The sequence below is a fragment of the Ochotona curzoniae genome, unplaced genomic scaffold, assembly GCF_017591425.1.
Source record: "Ochotona curzoniae isolate NIBS_2020 unplaced genomic scaffold, NIBS_Ocur_1.0 contig_4917, whole genome shotgun sequence".
NCBI classification, from domain to species: Eukaryota; Metazoa; Chordata; class Mammalia; order Lagomorpha; family Ochotonidae; genus Ochotona; species Ochotona curzoniae.
This window is the reverse complement of record NW_024466421.1, coordinates 327,949-347,963: the sequence shown is the minus strand read 5'-3', so window position 1 is coordinate 347,963 and position 20,015 is coordinate 327,949. Positions and strand designations below refer to the sequence as shown.

The 20,015-nt window shown below is 59.0% G+C and overlaps 1 protein-coding gene across 1 annotated transcript in view; it reads left to right on the top strand.

The window, feature by feature from the left end:
• The window catches only part of SLC45A4 (solute carrier family 45 member 4), a 49,511-nt gene that overhangs the window by 13,414 nt on the left and 16,082 nt on the right, over positions 1–20,015 (top strand). Inside the window, exons 2-3 of the mRNA XM_040988569.1 lie at positions 10,226–10,320; positions 12,854–13,510. Of these exons, the coding sequence (XP_040844503.1) occupies positions 13,267–13,510 (244 nt within the window). The 5' untranslated portion in view covers positions 10,226–10,320; positions 12,854–13,266. The remainder of the gene's footprint in view (positions 1–10,225; positions 10,321–12,853; positions 13,511–20,015) is intronic.

Below are 20,015 nucleotides of genomic sequence, written 5' to 3'. Positions count from 1 at the left end.
GGCTTCTTCCTGTGCGTCATCACAGTCTGCCCGATTCCCCAGGGCTGCCCGTGTGCACCTGTGAAGGTGGCAGGCCGTGGAGAGAGCCCATCAGGAGGATGCACGCTCAGTGTGCTGGCTTCTCGGCCTCCATGGAAGCCTCAGGATTAGACCGAGGAATTGCAGCCCCTCCCCCAGGGCCTCAGCAGGACATTGGCTGATGCCCCCCACCACTCCTGTGGTTTGGAGGCCCTGGCATATTACAGCAACCAATCTTTCCGAGTTAACTTCCCCTAACATCCCATATCTGGGTGCAGGCTCTAATCTCAGCTCCCGCACTTCCCACTCAGCTCCCTGTTAATGTGTCTGGGAACGCAATGAAGGGTAGCCCAAGTGCTTTGCTCACTGCACCCAGGTGGGAGACTTGGAAGAAGCTCTGGGATTCGGGCTTGGGGCTGGCCCAGCTCTCTCCATTGCAGCCATCTAGGGAGTGGACCAGTGGGATGGTCTACCCCTCACATAGATGATGTAGCCCTGAAGGCCAGCATCTGGGGGACAGAATCAGGTGCTTCTGTTGAGGGCTTGACTGTGCATGCAGGATTTGGCTTGGTCCCGGAAGTCCTCCTGCTTAGTTGTCACGTGATGGATGCCCCTTCAGCTGGGGCACTTTGGCCCCCCCTCACACCAGGCCCCGGGCCCTTCCCAGCTGACTTTGGCTGCTGCTTGCTGCCCACCCAAAGGGTCTGTGTGAGCAGGGCTGGAGTCTGAGTGCTTGGGGAAGGCCTAGGCAGGTGTCCACGGAGCACAAAGACACCCGTGTTGCCTGGATGTTGTGCAGGCCAGACCTGGGTGCATGCAGGTCCTCATGGCACCAGCGGTGGCCTTATCGGGCACGTCCTCTGAGGCACTCTGCCAGAAGTTACTCCCACGTTCCAGGCTGAACCGCCGTCCGTGCAGAAGAGGGCCAGTGGTGGTGTGGAATGCAGCTCTGTGGCCAACAGAGGTGGCCCTTGGCTCCACATCCCTGAGCCTGACGGCGGGTGGCTGTGGGTTCGTCCCAAGCTCTGGTGGGACCCTGTGGCTGCAGCTCGGTGAGGGGGCACCTAAACTGCTGTCCGCTGGGAAGCGTGGTGCTGCCTGGGCCTAGCTGTGCCCCAGGGCACTCAGGTTGGCTTCTGGGCCCACAGATACATTGGACCAGCGAGGATTCCACACAGATGAAGCCCAGCCTGAAGAACTGGGAGTCAGGTGAGCATGGGCCGTGGAAATATTGCAGGTGTAGTGGCCCCGATTGACTGGACATCAGGAGGCCCCAACAGGCAGGATAAATAATATCCAGCTGCCAGTGGGGGTCATGGCCTCCCCTATGGGACCCCACACCTCCGCCGTGTGTACAAGTCAGGCCACAATCAAGGGGTGGCTGTCCTGCATCCCAGCCCGAATCTCAGGTCTTTTCCTTTGATTTGACTCCATTTCTGCTGGCCCTGTTTGCCTCTGAGCTGACCCTCAGGAGATGGGCCCACCCTGAGTGCCTGATGACCCCAGGCCTCCGTGGGCAGGGGCAGCTGGTCTGAAGCCCAGACCCCCACCCTGCTATCTCAGCTGACACCATTTTTCTCCTTCTAAAACTGCTTCTTTGGCAACTTTCACTTCTCGTGGAGGCAAGTCCCAAGCTAATATTTATCCTGCAAAGTATCTTAAAAATGCTGGAGTGCAAGTACTTCATTAATCTCTGAAAGGGAGCCGTTGTTGAGCTGATAAACTGAGGCCCCACTGACAATGGGCGGATTGTGTTTGAACTTGCAGCCTTGTGTATGGCTGCCCGTCTCCGCTAGCGGACAGGATTTTTCAGGCTGTTTTTGACCCGTGTAGTTTGTGTGTGTTGCTCACTGTGTCATGGGTAGGTGTCAGGGTGGGGTGCAGGAGCCCCTGACTCCTGGGAAAGGACCCTTGGGGGCCTGCCAGGATGGGAAGGAGTGGGTGAGCTGCATCCCCCAGGGCTTCCAACCCCGATGGGGGCATAGCAGCCACAGCATGTTCCTGAGCTACCTCGTGGGTCTCCTCCGGAGCCCGCCCCAACCTGATGCCTGTGCTTGGCTTTCCAAGGAAATGACCTGGTTTAGCCAGGGTGCAGGTGGCCCCTGTGCTCCACTTTGCTTCCTGGGGCTGGTGTGGAGCTGAACCCTCCAGAGACGGACTGAGCCCAGAGCGGGGGCCCAGGTGGGCTTGGCCGCCTGGCCTTGAGGGATGGAGAGGGGCTGCCTGCTGATGCGGGGGCTCTGGCACCTCAGTTCTGGGCCTGGTGGAGTGGAGGAATGTGTCTGCCCTGCTAAGGCCCTGGTGGAGGCCAGCTACTTCCTCTTTGCTCAGCTGACTCGGTTTTCCTGCTGCCCGGCACTTCCTCTCTTCCCCTGCCCCCTCTGGGTGTGGTCGGCAGCTCTGAGCTGCAGGGTTGAGTCCTCCTGCCCCCACCCCACACCTGGGGGTCTACAGGGGAAGCCCACCTGCCATTCACGAGGCCTCACTGCCTGCTCCCTGCAGCATGCTGGAGCCATCAGTGTGAGGGGTGGGAAGTCCTGTGCTGCAAAAGCAGGAATCTAGGAGGGACTTGAGATCACGGGACAGTCAATTCCCTCGTATGTGTGGCACATCTTGTCTTGGGTTTCAGGTTGTTTTTATTTTTAGGATTTATTCCTTTTTATTGGAAAGGCAGATTTATGGAGAGGAGGACAGAGAGAAAGATCTTCCATTGCTTGTTCACTCCCCAAGTGGCCACTGTGCCAATCAAGCCAGGAATTCCCTTGCAGGTGCAAGGTCCAAGGACTTGGGCCATCCTCCTCTGCTCTCCCAGGCCGTAAGCAGAAGGATGGCAAGTGGAGCAGCTGGGACATGAACTTGTGCCCATGTGGGATGCTGGTACTTGGAGGATTAGTCTGTGAGTCATATCAGCCCAGGTCTAAGTTCTAAGGACCCAAGGCTCAGTCCTGGGTTCTTAACAAGGACAAAGGTCAGAGGGCCTCAAGGTGGCACTCTGTGTGGGCTCAGCCTGGACTCCTGGTCTGACTTGATTTTGGCATCTAGACAGAAGAGTCTCCCCCCTCCAGGTGTCCACATGCGTCTCACAGCTGGCCACCCCCCACCCCTGGGTGTCCACACGTATCTCAGCATGTGGGTCTGCACTGGGCCAGTATGACATGCTGTGTTGCCCCTCGTGTTGGTCACACTGGAGAGACCCCTGCGCTGCCTCTCGCTGCCCTACCTCTGCCCCCACCCCCTACACAAACCCCAGTCACCCGACGCCCCTGGTGCCTTCTGCTGAGAAACCCAAGTGAGATGTTTGGCCTGGACGGTGGGCAGGACACTGACGATCACCCAGACAAGGGGGGAGCACTGCGTAACTGCAGTGGCCTATTCGCAGCCCTCCCTCAGGGCTGCCTGGTCCCATGCTGAGCCCCAGCTAGCCACAGGGGCAGTACATCACATGAGAATCTGATGAGTGCCATTGTGCGGCCGTGGGGCACAGCACAGATGCCACTGCGGGCATGACAGGAGGCCCTGTGGTGTGCAGGCAGCAGCTGGGTGAAGTGCCAGGCCAGGCACCCAGGAGAAGGGCTACACCTAGTGCTGACAGCGTGGGGCAGGGGCCTGCTGCTTTTGCAGAGTTTCTTGGTCGCCCGCTGAGGGTCTGGATCAACTGCGTGGGACCGCCAGCGTCTCTGTGGCATTTGAGCTCATCTCTGAGACTTGCAGCGGGAGGTCAGGAAACCCGCCTTTGAGGGTAGCTGTTCCGCTGGCAGTTCCAGGCACAGCTTGGGTCTTAGAGAATTCTGGTCACACATAACGAACCATTTCTACTCATCTATCCCTGTTTTTTTTTTTTCCAGACTTATTTATTAGAAAGTCAGATATATAGAGAGGAGGAGATACAGAGAGAAAGATCTTCTGTCCACTGGTTCACTCCCCAAGCATCCACAACAGCTGGAGCTGAGCCAATCTGAAGTCAGGAGCCAGGAACTTCCTTTAAGTCTCCCACACAGGCACAGGATCCCAAGGCTTTGGACCATTGTCCACTGCTTTCCCAGGTCATAGGCAGGAAGTTGGAAGGGAAGTGGAGCAGCTGGGATTAGAACCTGCGCCCATATGGGATTCCAGTGCATGCAAGGTAAGGACTTTAGTCACTAGGCTACTGCGCCAGTCCAAACGCCTGCTTAAACTTCTGACACACGCCTGTCTGCGTACTGGACTTGTTGCCAGTGGAAGCGCACAGGCTGGTTTGGCGAAGGGCTTCGTGTGCCTCCTGGGGATGATGGTCTTCGACTTTAGTGCTGTAAGGGAGGAGTCCTGTGGCTTTGTGTTCTGGAAGGGAGGTGATCAGAGGTCACGTGGCTTCAGCGCTGGTCACAGCTCATTCCACGCCTTCAGGGTAGCACCGCTCTAGGACAAGGGGGCTGTCAGATTTAGGGAGGCACAGTGTTAGTGTCCGCCTGATGCATACACCTGCTACGTGGGCACTGCCTGGGGGCAAGGGGAAGTGGCTGCCCCGGGCCTCGCTCCTCAGTCCGTTTAGGCAGCAGGGGCTAGGGGCTGGAGGTGATGGCAGCTCCTGAGTTGAGCCCGTCAGACACCCTCCGTGGACATGGTGGCACATGGCCCAGTGCTCACCACTGTGGCCAACAGTGTAGGTGACTCACCTTGACCTCCGGCCCAGGAGAGGATGGGCGAGCATGGCCCTGAGAGTAAACCCAGCCCCAGCAGAGGGAAATTTTGTGTTTAGGATTATCCCATTCCCACCTGTGCCGAGCCGCCCTTGGTTCCCCTGCTCCCCCATCCATAACCGCCCCAAGGCTGTGAAGCTGCTGTGTGTGGAGGGAGAAGCCGTTCAGTGCTGCCTAAAAGAGAGAAAGCGGGGGCCCCGGTGAGCCCGGGTCTTGGTGCGGTTCAAGGAGGAAGATGCGATTCTGGCTTGCTTTGTTGTCATACCTCGGTCTCAGAGCTCAGGCCCCAGTCTCAGCACATGGTCAGTGTGACGTTGCCGTGGGGATGGCTGGGGCTGTGGCCACAGTGGCCCAGGAGCCAGGCCGTGCCATTGTGCCTGACTGCCTGTGTGTACCAGTGGCTGTGCTGCCGCACACGGAATGGGCCTGCAGGCTGCGGTCATCCCAGCTCCAGCAGCGGCTTCCCTGCCACATGTGAGAGTGTACTGGGATGAATTTCTGTTCTTGTGATTTAATGGCACGGAGTTGTCGGGTGTGACATTGGACACGGCCCCTTTTCGTCTACCATGACACCTGTAGGTAGAGACCCCAGACCCTCCAGCCTCAGTTGTGCACTCAAAATTGATGCAGCCACACTCCTAGCGTGGGCAGTGGGGGGCAGGCCAGCTTGTTGAGGAGCTTGCTGCTGTTTCTATGGCAGCGGACACTTCCTGCAACTCATGAGGGCAATGTGAGGAACCCTTAGAAATAAGGGGAGGGAGATGCACGTTGCTTGCCTTTGCTCAGCTGACTGCAAAAGGGGGTCTCTGGGACCATGGTGAGGAAGCCAAGTAGTTCCCAGGCTTTCCCCTGGGAGAAGGGGGCACGGGTGGCCTCAGCTCGGGGTTAGAGCGTGTTGACAGGGAATTGCGTCTAGGCCCTCTGGATGTTGGGCAGCTATTTCAGGTGTTTTGTTGCAAATGCTAAAGTCCTAACTTCAGAAAACAGAATGCTACGCAATCGGATGCTTGCCGTCCCGTGACCCGTCACCAGACTTCTCTGCGTAACCATGGCGTTTGGGCCTTTAATCCGCAGCTGTGGGTCAGAGGAGGTGGGGCAGCTACCGAGGGCCCGGTGGCTGGGTGGGGGCCGGTGGAAGGGCCTGGAGATCTGAGCAGGAGCCAGTGCAGACGCCTTTTGTGTCCTAAGGGCTTCTCTGGTGGCTGTCCTTGACCGGATCCTGAGGCTCTCAGCAGCTGGCCAGGGACGGACGGACGGGCCCCACGCTCACTTCATCTGCCTCGGTGGCCTCTGTGTGTTTGGGGGACTGTCACAGCCCTGTCAGCGGCGTGCACGGTCATGATTGTCCTAGAGGTAGCTGGGAAGGCATTTCCCTGGTTCTGTGTAGTCTTTAAGGCTGAAGGACTCCAAAGAGACACTGGTGGTCTTGTCTGTCCCTGTCTCCTGTGGATTGTAGGTGTGTGCACACGTACAAGTGTGAGTGTGTGTGTGTGCACACAGGCCTGCAGTGTGCTGCAGCATCAGCGAGTGAGCCAGTGACTGCACACGCACCTGTTGCCGTTCTCCTGCTGGGGAGATGAGCTGTGTCTGGGGAGCAGCTCGGGCAGCCGTCAGGTCCAGCGGCTTGATGACATGCAAGGCTTGGTGGAGTCCAACTCGGGGTTCCAGAGCTGCTCCCCCATCTGGCCTGACGTGCCCATGTTTTAGGGACCCCACACCAGCACACCCAGTTTAAGCTCCAGTTAAGCTCGTGCCTCTTAAACCCACGTGTTGTGAGCTGGACGCGTGGTGTTTGATTCAGGGAAGCACCCCAGTTTCTGCAAGTGACCAGGTGACACGGGGGCAGGTGTATGGCAGCAAGTATGGCACAGCTCCTGCCGTGGTGTGGGGTCAAGGACAGGGACACAACCTTGCCTTCCTAAACAGGAGCACACGTTCCCTCTGGGAGCAGCCCAGAGCTGGCCCCTCGCGCCAGTGCGACCCTGTGTCCCGGGTACTGCTGTGTTCCCTGGAGCGCATGAGAGAAGTGTGACGCCATGGGCTTCTCTGGGATCTTTCCCAGGGTTCTCACTGCTGGTGACACCCCCCACGCCGGCAGCGTGGGTCTGCGTTCTGGCCATTGCTTGCTCTGTGGCCTGGGGGTCCTGCAGGCGACCTGCTCACAGGCAGGCCGTCTGGGGTGAAGCTGTGCTTTGCTGCATGGGGCCCTGGTTCCTGCTGGCTCCGGCGCTGGATCCCGTGCCGAGCTCGGCCGCGTCTCAGAGGAGGTGGCCAGCATGTCTTCACAGTGTGCTTCCTCATGCTGAGTGCCTGTCCCTGCCTCTCCTCGTCCCCGCAAGCATCTGTGGTGCTCAGCGTCCTGCACTCAGGGCCTTGCTTCGGAACGTGTGTTGTCATTCGTTGTTTTGCGTGTGACCCTCTGGTGACGTGATTTTTGAGCAGCTTCTAATGGGCTAGCCTGCTCATCTTTGTTGTCTGTTTATCTTTTGCAAAGTGCTTGTTGAGTAACTCTTGGTTTTAAATTGAAATGTTTTAAATCACGCTTTTGTTTTTTAGTGTTTGTTAAAATGTATTTGAAAGGCAGAGTTAGAGAGTATCTTCCATCTGCTAGTCCCACCCCAGATAGCTGCATGGGTGGGACTGGGCCAGGTCAAAGCCAGGAGCCTCGACTTCCATCCAGGTACCCCGTGCATGGTGGCAGAGCCCGAACACTTGAGTCGTCCTCAGCTGCTTTCTCAGGAGCGTTAGCAAGGTGCTGGATCAAAAGTGAGATCGATCCTGCTTTCCCTCCAGTTCCCTCCTTGTGGCCTGGGAAAGCAGTCAGGGATAGCCCAAAGTCTTGGGACTCTACATCTGCTTGGGAGACCCGGAGGAGGCTCAGGGCTCCTGGCTTCGGGTCAGCACAGTTCTGGCCGTTGCAGCCACTTGGGGAGTGAATCAGCGGACACAGACCTTCCTCTCTGTCTCTCCTCCTCTCTGTATGTCTGACTTTCCAAAAAAAAAAAAGTAAATCTTTAAAGAAAAAAAAAGTGGAACAACTGGAACGGGAACTGGCCCCCATGTTGGATACTGGCATTGAGGGGCACTCAACATGCTGTACCACAACACAACAACAGAGAGAGGTCTGCTCTGGCCCGCTCCCTGAATGTCCACAGTAGCTGCGGCTGGCAGCATGGACTCAGCTGGACAGATTTGCCACCTGGCAGGACGCATGTTAGTGGGGAGGAGCCAGGACCCCAGCCAGGCACTGCCAGTGGACCGGCGTGCGGTATGCCCGTCTCCCTGTCAGTCCTGGGAGTTGTTTGTGTATGTGGGGCTGCAGTGGTTGTGCAGGGAGTTTCTATCTGCGGCTTGCGCCCCATTCATTCTGCTGACCTTTGTCAACGTAAGGTGGGAGACTTGTGGGATTCTCTTCTTGCCTCTCGGGAGCAGAACCACCAGGAGCTCGCAATCCCTCCTGGGCGCGTCCAGACCAGCCGCTTCGGTCTTGGCTTTGTGAACACTCCAGCCTTGGAAGCCAACCATGTTGATGAAGTGCTGGCTCGTTTCTCTGGCCTCCCTGTGGTCCCTGACCTAAGGCTGACCCCCATCCCACCCCTTTCACCCTGTGCACTGGGCAGCTGAGAGAGTAGGCTGGCCAAGATGGGGACCCCCATGTGGTAGAAGCTGAACTAGATGGCTGTGATCCCGAGCCAGGGTCGTCGTGGAAGAAAGCCAAGGCGGGCAGTCCCAGGCTGGGCAGGGCAGGGTCCACCTGTGGCCTTTCAGCCCACTGGTATGCTTAGGACACATCTGAGAAGCAGTGATTGGCAAAGTCTTGGTCTCTGTGGCCCTGCTGGGCGGGCACGCCCCTCGTCCACACCCCATCTCTCAGGTTGTGAGCACACGAGTTTGCCGTGGAGCTGGGCCGCTGGAGGTCAGCTGTGCCCAGCCTGCCTCCCTTTTATCGCCCACCAGTCGAAGATGGCGGCTGTGGCCATTGTGGGATCTGGAGGGCAGGCCACCCCTGGGAGGGGCAGGGGTCTCTCAGGGTGGTGTGAGCCCGTGCTGTCAGGGCAGGAAGTGTGTGCATTCTGGTAATGCTCCTTGCTCAGTAACCCATGACTTGAACCCAGATCTACCCAGCAAGCCTTTGGGTGAGACAGGGTTCACAGGCAGGCCTTGCCCCTAAGGGCAGCATGCGGTGGGAAGTCACGCGTTCATTGCGGCAGCCCCGCCTTGCTCGTGCGGATGCTGTCCCTGGAGTAGGTCGCACACAGCTTCCCCGCCGAGCCCTGCTGCTGTGCTGAGAAGCTGGACTTAGAGCACAGGTCCTGGGATAGAAGATTCTAGAAGGCTCGCAGCTAACTCTTAGCTTCTCTGCCTTCAGAGCAGCTTGGGGGTATGGTGGAGGGGGTAATCTCCTGGGTGAAGGACAAGGGCACGTTAAGCCCTGCACCTGGGCAGATGGCCTCACGGACATCGCTGGGCAGTGAGCCGCCCCGTGGGGCCAAGGGTTCCTTCTGAAAATGCTGAAGTATCTGGTGCCTGCTGGCCTGCCCGTTCCTCCCTTTTCTTCCCACAGCTCCTGGGAAGGGCCCATGTTGGGAGGACATGTAGGGAGCGTCCTGGTGCTGGGGAGGGGCAGCCTGGCCAGTCCCCAGGAACAGGCCGGAGCCGAGTTGGTTTGGACTGAGCAGGACCACGGTGGTGCCTGCGCAGCTGTAAGAGCCACCTCTCGTGTGTCCAGACGAGCCAGTCGGGACGGAAGCTGGACAGCGCCTGTGATGTGGGGAAGTTGTGAGTGGACTGGAGGAGCATGCGAAGCTTCCAGCCCCCGGGAGGCCCCTGAGGGATGTCACGGGGCCTGGACTGCGCTTGCCCCGAGCAGTTCAGCAGCTCACATGCTCTGAGTACTTGCACTTGGACTCAGGGGTGACCAGGAAAATCTGGGGAGCAGGGCAAGTGAGCCAAGTGACTGCGCTTCTGCCTAGGACAGAGCACTGGGGAGGCAAAGTTGGCACAAGTGCTGCACATGGGTCCAAGGAGCCGCCACATGGCTGTGGGGAGCAGGTGAAGCTGGCTGGGCCTTCCAGGGCCTGCCCAACCAGCCAACTTTGTAAAGACCCATGTGGAAGCACCAAGCCCCTTGTTTCTGGGTCCTGGGAACCCCCACTTAGCCATGGCCGTGAAGGGAGGCACTCGGCGGTGGGGGAGGGGACAAGGTTGCTGGCTGCCCCGCCCCCCCCCCCCAGCTCTCCTCTCAGGACAGGCCACCGCCGCCTCTCCCTCCCCGCTGCAGCAGTTCCACCTGACACGTGTGCGTTTTGTTCCTCTGACACCCGTGTGAGCTGACCTCACGTGACGGTAGCCATGGCAGGTGCAGCCAGCCGTAGGCGCTGAGGCAGAGTGTGTCTCCAGGGGTGCCGTGTCAGCCCACGCCATCCTCTGGTCTAGAAGGCCGTCGTTGTGGGTGGATCCATGGGCCTGCCTGCTGGCCACTGCTTCCCCGCGTGCAGGACGCTAACACTCTGTCATTCTCGTCGCTATAGATGACAGTGGCATTGCCTGCGTAGGATCTGCTGGCCGCATCTGTGCTGCTAGAGGAAGGGGAGCTGTGTTCATGCCCAGACTTCCTGAGTAACAGGTAAACCCACACCGCCTCCTGCCCATCTTGTCGGCTCTGCTGTCAGGCCCAGCCGGCAGGGCGGAGGCAGCCCTCCCCTGCACGCAGCCCCTCAGCATGTGCCAGGTGGCCGGCCATCCGTCCGTCCAAATCCTTGTGCTCTCAGTAAACCCCTCCCGGCTCCTGCAGGGGAGCTGGCCACAAAGCAGGAGAGGGGTAGTAAGTGAGGCAGGCCTGGAAGCTGCGGGCGCCTTCAGGGAGCCGCACCAGGAGAGGTGGGATTGCAGGACTTCTGCTGCTGTGGCAGAGCCGCCCTGTTCTCAAGGGCCCCGGGGAGCCTTGAGAAGCTCCTCCAAAAAGTCGTGGGTGACTTGAGCTGTGGGAGAGGAGAGGCAGAGAGGCAGGGCGCCGAGGGCTGTGGGAAAGTGGGGTCTCCCTGTGAGCCCTGGGGAGAGTGTGAGGAACACAGGCAACCAGCAGCGGGTGCCCAGCTGCGAGGGTCACCGCTCCGTCCCTGCGGAGCCTGGACAGTGCAGAGTGCGGGGCGGGGCTGCCCAGCGCCCACAGTCCCAGGCCATGTTCTTGGTCACACCTGGGCCCTGCGGGCATCTCACCTGCAGACTGTCCTGCATCGATGGACTCCCGAGGCTCCTTTGCCCGAGCTGTCCTGTCATTCACCCTGACCGTGACCTGTGGGCATAGCTCGACCCAGGGCTCTGTGGACTAGACAGCTGCTTTCCGGGAGGCACCTTGGGGCAGGAAGAGCTGGCATTTCAGAGCAGCGCCCCCCGGCACTAGCCGTGGGCTGGGATGCAGCCGTGGGCATTGGAGAAGAGCTTGTAGCCTCACTGGTCACCTTCCCATGGCTGGGACCTGGCCAGGCACTCTCCAGCTGTGCCCTGGGGGAGGTTGGCGAAGTGGATTGGGAGCAGAGTAGTGGTCAAGTGGCTGCCAGTAACTCCCCCACCGTGCCATCACCACTGAGGCCCATACTCCACGGCTACTCTGAAGACCTGTTGGCACCACCCTGTTCCGAGGTCATCAGGCTATGACCGTGGGCCTGCTCCTGCCGTGAGCATGGATGGAGTGACCAGACAGAATGGAGAAGAGGCAGCGGAAAGCGGCCCACAGGATTTAAACATTTAGTTAGTTATTTGAAGGGCAGGTGTTGTGGGCGCTGCAAGGGTTTCTTCTATCTGCTGCTTCACTCCCCAGATGGCCCAGGCCACCAGGGCTGGGCCAGACCAAAGCCAGGAGCCCAGGACTCCATCCTGGTCTCCCACAGCAGGTAGCAGGGACCCACATATTTGGGCCATCACATGCCACCTCCCAAACACATTAGCAGGAAGTCGGATTGGAAGCATAGAGTAGCTGGATTGGCTCAGTGTGTGGTAACCTTTTCAAGGGAAGCCTTTCCCTGTTGATGGGGAGCTGGGAGTGCAGTTTCTGAGCCCTGGGGGCTGTTGGTGCCAGGGTAGTGGCCACCACAGTGCCTGCCGTTGAGTGTCCTCTCCCTCCCTGTCCGCCTCCCACTGTGACAACAGAGGCATGCTTGGAGCACCACCTTTGTCATGAGGAGGACTCAGGTGTGTTCTGGCTGCGTGGTCTGATCCGTAGCTGGTAGTGCAGTGACTCAGGGCAGAGCTTACTCATGTCTAGGACTGACGTAGCGAGGGCCATGAGGCCACAAATAGAGCCCTGGATGTTTCCAGGTGAGATGGGATTTATCGGGCACCTGCGGCTGCAGCTCCATCATCCTCATGCATCTGCCCTGGGGCGGGTCCCTGAGCGTCCAGTCCCATGTTGGAGCCAGAAAGGAGAGTGACTCATTTTCTCCCAGCTGGGAAATGGTCCCTGCAGGCTGCTCCTTTGTCCAGTAGTCCAGGGATTCACACACACACATCCCTCTCTCCCATTCATAGGTTCAATCCTCCAGGTACCCACCACAGCTGGGAGCAAGCCCGCCTAAGGCAGAGGTGGGGACTCACTCCCTGTTCCCCACAACTCCTGAGTCAGAGGGGGAGCTTTGTTGTTTTAGCCATCCCCGCTGCCCCGTGGGTGTGCTGGCTGCAGTGTCACACCCACGCTCCCACACTGGGTCTGGGGGGTGGGATGGAGCTTGTGCCTCTGGAAGGCTGCTCCACCGGGGCTGTAGGAAATGGGAGAGGCATCAACAGGCAACCAGAAGCCCTGGCACGTAGCACTGAGGGTGTTCACACGGATCACCCTCTAGCCTCAGCCAGAAGCAGCGCAGGGAGAGCTGGGCAAGGAGCCCGCAGCCCAGCCCTGCCCCCCAGCAGGATGGAGGTGACAGTCTCGGGCGGGCTCTTGTGCACCCCTTGCCTCACCCACTGTCTTCTCCTGCAGCCCTCCACCCATGCTGGAACATTCATGTACCACAGCACCCACGGGTGATCCTGTGCCTGGGCGAAGGACCAGGCTTGCTGTGGTCTTCTCTAGTCCTCTCCTCCCAGTCACCACACTCCACTGTGCCCCCGTGGCCAGGGCTGTGGCCGGCTCCCTGAGCATGGTCGGTCATCCTTCTCTCTTGCAGATCCTCCAGTCGCTCGATGGGGATCGTCCGTGCACCTGCTGTGTCTGTCGCCTCCCCACCACACTGCAGCAAGAAGAGCGCCTTCAGCACCTCTTCCGTAATGATGATGAAACTGGTATTAACTGAATGGCCATTATGGATTTTTAACTCTAACTTGCAGTAAGCCAGCCAGCCATATGTCCAAAGTCCAGCCAGAAGCCCTCGCGCTCCACTGCACGCCTCAAGCGACGGCAAGCCTGAGATCGCTGGCCGAACCGAGAGCAGCACTGGTGTCACCTGCCTGAGGAACGCCCGAAGCGGAGAGAGAAGACGTCGTAATTTATCATTGAAGATATATGTTAGTGTTATTTATGTAGGTAGAGTAAATATATATCGAGATATATATATACACACATATCTATTTTTCGGGGGTGATGAGAATGGCTCCGCAGAATGCCGACTCCGAGTCTATGCAAGTTCAGGAGCTGCCCGTGTCCGTGCCGGAGCTGCATAAGGCAGGGCGCCCAGAGGCCGAGCCCCGCGACGAGACCCTCAGCGAGGGCTCCATAGACCGCATCCCCATACGCCTGTGGGTGATGCACGGGGCCGTCATGTTTGGCAGGGAGTTCTGCTACGCCATGGAGACCGCGCTGGTCACACCCATCCTGCTGCAGATTGGTAAGTGTTGCGCCCAGCACTGTGTGCAAGTGTTCCGGGAAGCCCTTGACACGGGTCGCTCTTGCTCCGCCTGCTGGGGCAGGTGCTCCTGTCTGTTGGCTGTTACTGTGTTTGAAGTATTGATTTGAAAGGCAGAGTGGTAGTGGGGACGAAGACTCATCTTACACCTGCTGCTTCTCTTCCCCGTATGCCGTGACTGCAGGAGCTCCACCGGAGTCTATTCCATGGGTGGCAGGGGCCCAGGCAGCTCAGGCCAGCTTCATCGCATTGCCAGGCACATCGGTAGGGAGCTGGCCGGGAAGCCCTGTGGCCTGGGCTTGAAGCAGCATCCTATGGGATGCAGGTGCTGCAAGCAGCGGCCACTTGCTGTACCGTAACGCCAGCCCGTTCTCTCTGGGGTGCGGAGCCTTCGATACTGGCATGCAAGTGTGGGTTTGGCAGACAAGTGTTGGTTGAGCCTTTGGGACTGTTGTGGGTGAAAGGAACAGCCCATGCCATGACAGTTGGTGACCACTGACCGCCTCCCTCTGGGCGAGTCTGCATGTCCCCTGTGTATGACCCTTGAATTCTCTGCCTGACGTCCACGCTGGCCATTTTCTTTTTTTTTTTTTTTTTTTAAGATTATTTATTATTTTTTATTGGAAAGTCATGTATACAGAGAGGAAGATCTTACATCCATTGGTTCACTCCCCCAGTAGCCACAATGACCGGAGCCACACTGGTCCAAACCCAGGAGTCTGGAACCTCTTCCAGGTCTCCCTCGCTGGTGCAGGGTCCCAAGGCTTTGGGCCATCCTCCACTGCTTTCCCAGGCCACAAACAGGGAGCTGGATGGGAAGTGGAGCTGCCAGGATTAGAACCAGTGCCCAAATGGGATCCCCAGGTGTGCAAGGTGAGGACTTTAGCCGTTAGGCTGCAGCACCGGGCCCATCCAGGCTGCTCTGGAGCCTCTCCTTGGCCTCAGCTCTGCTGCTTGAGTGACCATCCATGGTGTCAGGATCAGGCCCAGGGTGGGAAGCCCCCTGGAGCTTTGTCAGGATGTGTTCCAGCTCCCTAGCCCTGTGTGCTGTCTAGTTGGCCTACGGGCCCACCATGTCCAAGCCCCAGCTTGTTCTAGAATTCTGCACGCACAAGGCAAGGTAATTGAATCCCCCATAGCTGTGGCTTAGGACCATGTCTTGCTGTGCCATCCCAGGTTTCTCCTCCCTTAAAGATCTACCAGGCCCCACCTGGTGCCCACGGGCCGGGAGCACCACAGATGTGTAGTGTGCAGCATGCAGAGGCGGGTCCTTCCATCGGGGCTGGTGGCCATCGATGGCACCAGGGCACATCTTGTGTCACCTGATTCATGCCTGACACTACCTCGTCTTTTGTCTTCACTAACCATTCCTGAAAAGGTTGTAGAGTGCTGACTGGGATGGGGGACAGTGATCTGACCTGCCAGCTCCGCTTTGAAAGAGCCATGGGAACAGAAACCAGCAGGCACCCCTAGCTGGTGGGGCATGGCTCCTCCTAGGCCCAGTGGGCAGGGGGAGACTATGCCAAGAGGCTCCTTGTACATGTCTGTGACTTGGGCAAGCACTTGGCATCCAGGTGGTCAGACATGGGGCACCAGGACTCGGTTCTTGGCCACCTCCAACACTAGCTGCTGGACAGTGGAGGTGTCGGCAGGGAGGCAGCTCCTTGGTGGGAGACTTGAGACATGAGACCGATAACGCTGGCCTAGGGGAGCAAGGTGTCATGAGGCAGTGCCCCAAGACAGGCTGTGCGTGCAGGGACCGTCTCTCAGCTGCGGACAGCACGGCTGGCGGGCCTCCCTGCTGGCCCTCACTGAGGGCCATCACAGCCACGAGCTTATGTCGTCTAGTCTGGTGTGCCCAGTGTCGCACCCTTGTCTTTCACAACATCAGGGAACCGAGAAGAGCAAGTGGTAAACCAGCTGGAGCCCTGCTGTCGCAAACCCTGGGAGAGGCTTCTGTTCTGTCATTTTAATCAGAAAGCAGGGGGCTGGGAACAGCCACCTGTGTGTTGATTCCCGTGATCCGGGAACTCCGTGCAGGCCTGCTGTGTGACAGTGGCGGGAGGGACCTGGTGGCAGGCGGGAGACCACCTCGTGTGGGACCCTGACATGGGCATGCGGGCGAGGCTGCCTTAGCCAGAGGGCGTGCTTGGTGGCTTGAGGATACTCAGCAGCTGGAGATCTCCACACATGGCCGCCCCGTCCCCTGTACCCCAGGTGCTCATGTCCTAGCCCGGAGGTGGCTGACTGTCCCTGGGGTGCAGCATGGCTGGTCCACCAAGTTCCAAGGCCAGGCAGGGCCCATGGAACCCCCCGCTGAGTCCCAGAAGCTCTGCCTCTGGTGCCGAACTGGTGGGGTCCCTTGGAAGTCACCACTGCTTGGAGAGTTGGGTCTGCCTCTGTCGCTGCCTAGGGCTGGGAGAGTGAAGGGGTCTGGAGGGCCTGGATGGGGGAGCCACAAGCTTCCTGCTGTCGGGCTTCCTCGGGGTCCAGCCCCGGTTTCTCTTCTGTTTCCATCACTCGCTAGAGTGGTTAATGTGGGTTTCCTGTGCCCCGTGTGAGGTGCCAGGAGGTAGGGCAGCTTCCTGTCCCCATGCCATCCCTCACCCTCCACCCTCAGCAACCTTAGTGCCCCTGTGGAGCTGCTGAAGTGGGCAGTGTGGGGCCATGGCTGTGAGGGGCTTAGCTGTGTTGGCAACTGCTGTTCTTTGGGGACCTCCTGCCAACACTGCAACCCCAGCAGCCAGGGGCCAGGCCATAAAGTCATGAAGACTGCTCTGCCTTGCACCTGCCAGCCCCGGCTGGGTGTTGCAAGCCTCTGAGCACTACACATTGCTTGCCGGGGGCGGGGTGGGGGAGAAATGCCTGTTGCAGACACAGGAGACCATCGGGCAGAACAGACGGGTGGGGCTGCTGCTAGGGCTCAGGAAGAGGCCCTGACAGTGGGTGTTACAGCCCTCATGGCTCCAGGCAGAACCATGTCAGGTCTTGGGTTGCTCTGGGGCCACCTGCCTCATCTGGACCCCTGGGGAACTGGGCAGGATGCATGGCGAGTGACCAGGCCACCCTGGGCAGTGGGGCAGTTTGGTGTGGCGGGTCGTAGATGGTGTCTGGGACTGTGAGGTTAATCCTGTGGGAGCATGGCGGCCGGGCAGCTGCCCTGGTTTTCCCAGCGTTTGCACACACTTCCTTAAAGTGGTCAGTAGTGTCTGCTCACGCCAGAGTGTTTTCTGTGGCACTGACTGTGGCACTGTACTGGCATGTGGCTGACAGTGCGCCTGGGTTTTCCTGCATGGGTGTCATCCGTGGGCAGGGCAGAGTCACGCTGGAGCTAAACTCGAGTTCCCAGACACTGCTGCAGTCTGCCACCTCCGGCTGTCCCACTGCCCACTGGAGGACCTGGCTCCACTCCCTTTCCTTGCAGCGGGCTCCCATACCAGCCTAATGAGAAAGGCATGTCCCCTTACACACACGAGCCCCACATAAACACACACATGGGGATGATGGATATGGAACCAGTTGGGGCTCCAGGTGCCCTGGAGGGGGGCTGGCAACGGGCTGAGGCTTCCAGGTACACAGAAGTCAGGTGTGGTGAGCCACCTGAGCCAGGCTGAGCCAGCAGTGCAGATATCAGAACCTCCCAGTCAGCGCCCAGGCCAGAAGCTGGGAAACAGTTGCATGGCTGGAGCGCCAGCCATACCCCCTTCTTGTCAGGGCCACCACACCCTTCCTTACTGTAAAACAAGTGCTCCCATGGCACATGCGTCTTGTGCTAGCTCCTGCCTGTAGCCAGGCCCTGCCCTCCTCTCGCGGGTAAGGGTCTGCTATGGATTGGCGGCTTAGTGTTTGCCATTTGGCCGTCATCTTTGCGGTTTGACACGGCTGGGAGCTGAACACCCAGGCCTCAGCTGTTCCTGCTTAGCTCAGGCAGGGAATTCTGTGTCCACTACACTGCCCACCTGGGACTGGGCAACCTGTCCCCCAAGGCCCACGTTAGCTGTCCGTGCAGGACAGGGGCACACCTGGCATGTGGCTGCCCAGTGCAGGCTTGTAGGTGGAGATGCTTGCAGAAGTCTCCTCCATCACTGACCTGCTTGACAGGCAAGGAAGCCAGACTTGGCTGAGGTGCACGTGCAGGCACAACCTGGCCACTGCCCTGTGAGGCTCGAGAAGTGACAAGCCAGGGGCCCTCGAGTTCCCTGCTCCACCAGTGTCTGACCCCGGCCACTGTGCAGCAGTGCCATGTTCTCAGTGTTGGTGGTGGACTATGCACCCGCATCCACAAGCTGCCCCCCGATAGGGCAGTAGTGGGCATAGTAGCCACCTGCCAGAAGCCTGTCCCAGGCGAGCTGGGTGACAGGCAGCTCCTGGGCCCTCAGCTGTGTGGGAAACTGTTTTTTTTTTTCTTTTAAGATTTATTTTGTTTTTAATTTTTATTGGAAAGTCAGATATACAGAGAGGAGCAGAGACAGAGAGGAAGATCTTCTCTTTTTTGATGATTCACTCCTCAAGTGAGTGCAATAGCTGGTGCTGTGCCGATCCGAAGCCAGGAGCCAAGAACTTCTTCTAGGTCTCCCACACAGGTGCAGAGTCCCAAGGCTTTGGGCTGTCCTCCACTGCTTTCCTTTCCCAGGCTACAAGCAGGGAGCTGGATGGGAAGTGGAGCTGCCGGGATTAGAACCAGCGCCCATATGGGATCTCGGCGCGCTCAAGCCAAGGACTTTAGCCACTAGGCCACGCCGCTGTTTGTTTTTAAAGCATAAGTGCCACTTTGTTCAAGTCAAATTCAGAAGTCCTGGTAGGGCAGACAGGTTCTCTTCCATCCTGTGCTCGTCAGCCTGCCTCTCTTCCCACTGTTTCCTGTCCTCACAGACAGGAATGGCTCTGTGCTGCCTCCCTCTCCCGCCTTCCGGGTTGTCCCCTGTGTCACCTGCTCCACTTTGACCCACTCCATTGGGTGGACAGAGTGATGCCACTCCCGGAGGACACCTCACGAAGCGTGTGTGGTCCCAGGGTGAGCGTTGGACACAACCTTGAAGTTGCACGTCCGAACCTCCCCACCCCCAGCTTCCCACTGGCTAGCACTCGGGAGGAGTGGATGTGGTCCTCTGCCCACCTAGGGATGGTGGGGAGAAAAACCCTGCAGATTCCGGGCTGCTGGCTCTGGAACCTTGCCCAGCCCTGGCTGATGAGGGCATTTGAGGAGTGAGCCAGGAGATGGGCTGCCTCTCTGTCCAACTCTTGAGTAAATAGGGGGAAAAGTCTGAGTGAGAGAATGCGTAGGTCCCAGGTTCAAGGCGGGTCTAAGAAGCACCCCAGTCCTGGTTGGGTTTGGCTGCCCAAGGGTGTGGAAGACCCACCTTGAAGGCAAGCTGCTGAGTGTGGGAATCAGGCCAGCCCCATGCCAGCCGCGACCACCTCAGGCTCCTCAGTCCCAGGTCCCAGGCCCCAGCTGGGGCGGAGCAGGTGTGGGGAGCTGAGCTGGACGTGCCAAGGCCCCCCGGGCTCCCCTGCTCGGATGTTTGTTCCCGCGTAATCTTGTTCCCTTGGGAAGAAGCCTGGCCTCCCCCTCCTGTTGATTGTTTCCTCTGGTTCAGGAAGTAAACTCGGGAGAAGGAAAAGCTCATGAAAGGAGAAAAAAAAAGTATGTTTTGTTGTGGCGGCGTGGCCTGCCTGCTCGCCGTGGAGTCGGGGAGGGGCTGAGTGGTGTTGCTTGTCCAGGAATGAGCCTGGGTGCCTTGAGGGAGCAGCATGCTGACCGTGGCCTGCGCTCATGCCGGGCCTGCTGGTGCAAGCGGGCGTCCCGGGGAACCCAGGTGTTGCCTGTCCTTCTAGAAAACACCGTGGGAGGAAAATGTTAAAGGTCCCCCCGAGTGCACCAACTAGGAGCCAGTGAGGAGGGCGGGCGAGGCCGCCGCATGGAGGTGATGGTGTGTAGGATTCCTGTGTGCCTGTGGTCCCAGGAGCCCTCTGCATAGTGAGGGGCTTGCTGGGAGAAGCTTGGACAGCCCTGGAGGACTCCAGCTACGTCATGCTCCCTCCTGGCCGAGGCTCCAGGGGCCCCATATGTCCAGTGGAAGACAAGCGAGCAGGCATGCACACCCTCCAGGGTCCTCGTGGGAGGCTCACCCCAGCCAGGGCCTGGGAGACAGTGACATGGACTGGGCGTCTTGAGAAGTTCCCGAGTGATGACGTGTGTGGTGGCAGGTGTCAGCGTGGCAGGCCTGGCTTCCTCGTGTTTCAGATCATTGTACTGAAACAGCAAGTGTGAGCTGCAGCCCCCAGTACTCGGTGTCTGCCCCCTCCCCTTCATCCTGTGCCCACCTGACTCGGCCCCAGGCACAAGATGAGCCACCTGCAGGCCCACAGATTCTGTGCAGTGTGGCTGGAGAGGATCCCGTGCCGAGGTGACCACAAGGGGCAATTCTGAGGGCTCCTGAGCTGTGGTGCGGCCACCTGGTCCTACCTGTCTCTTCAGCGCATACAG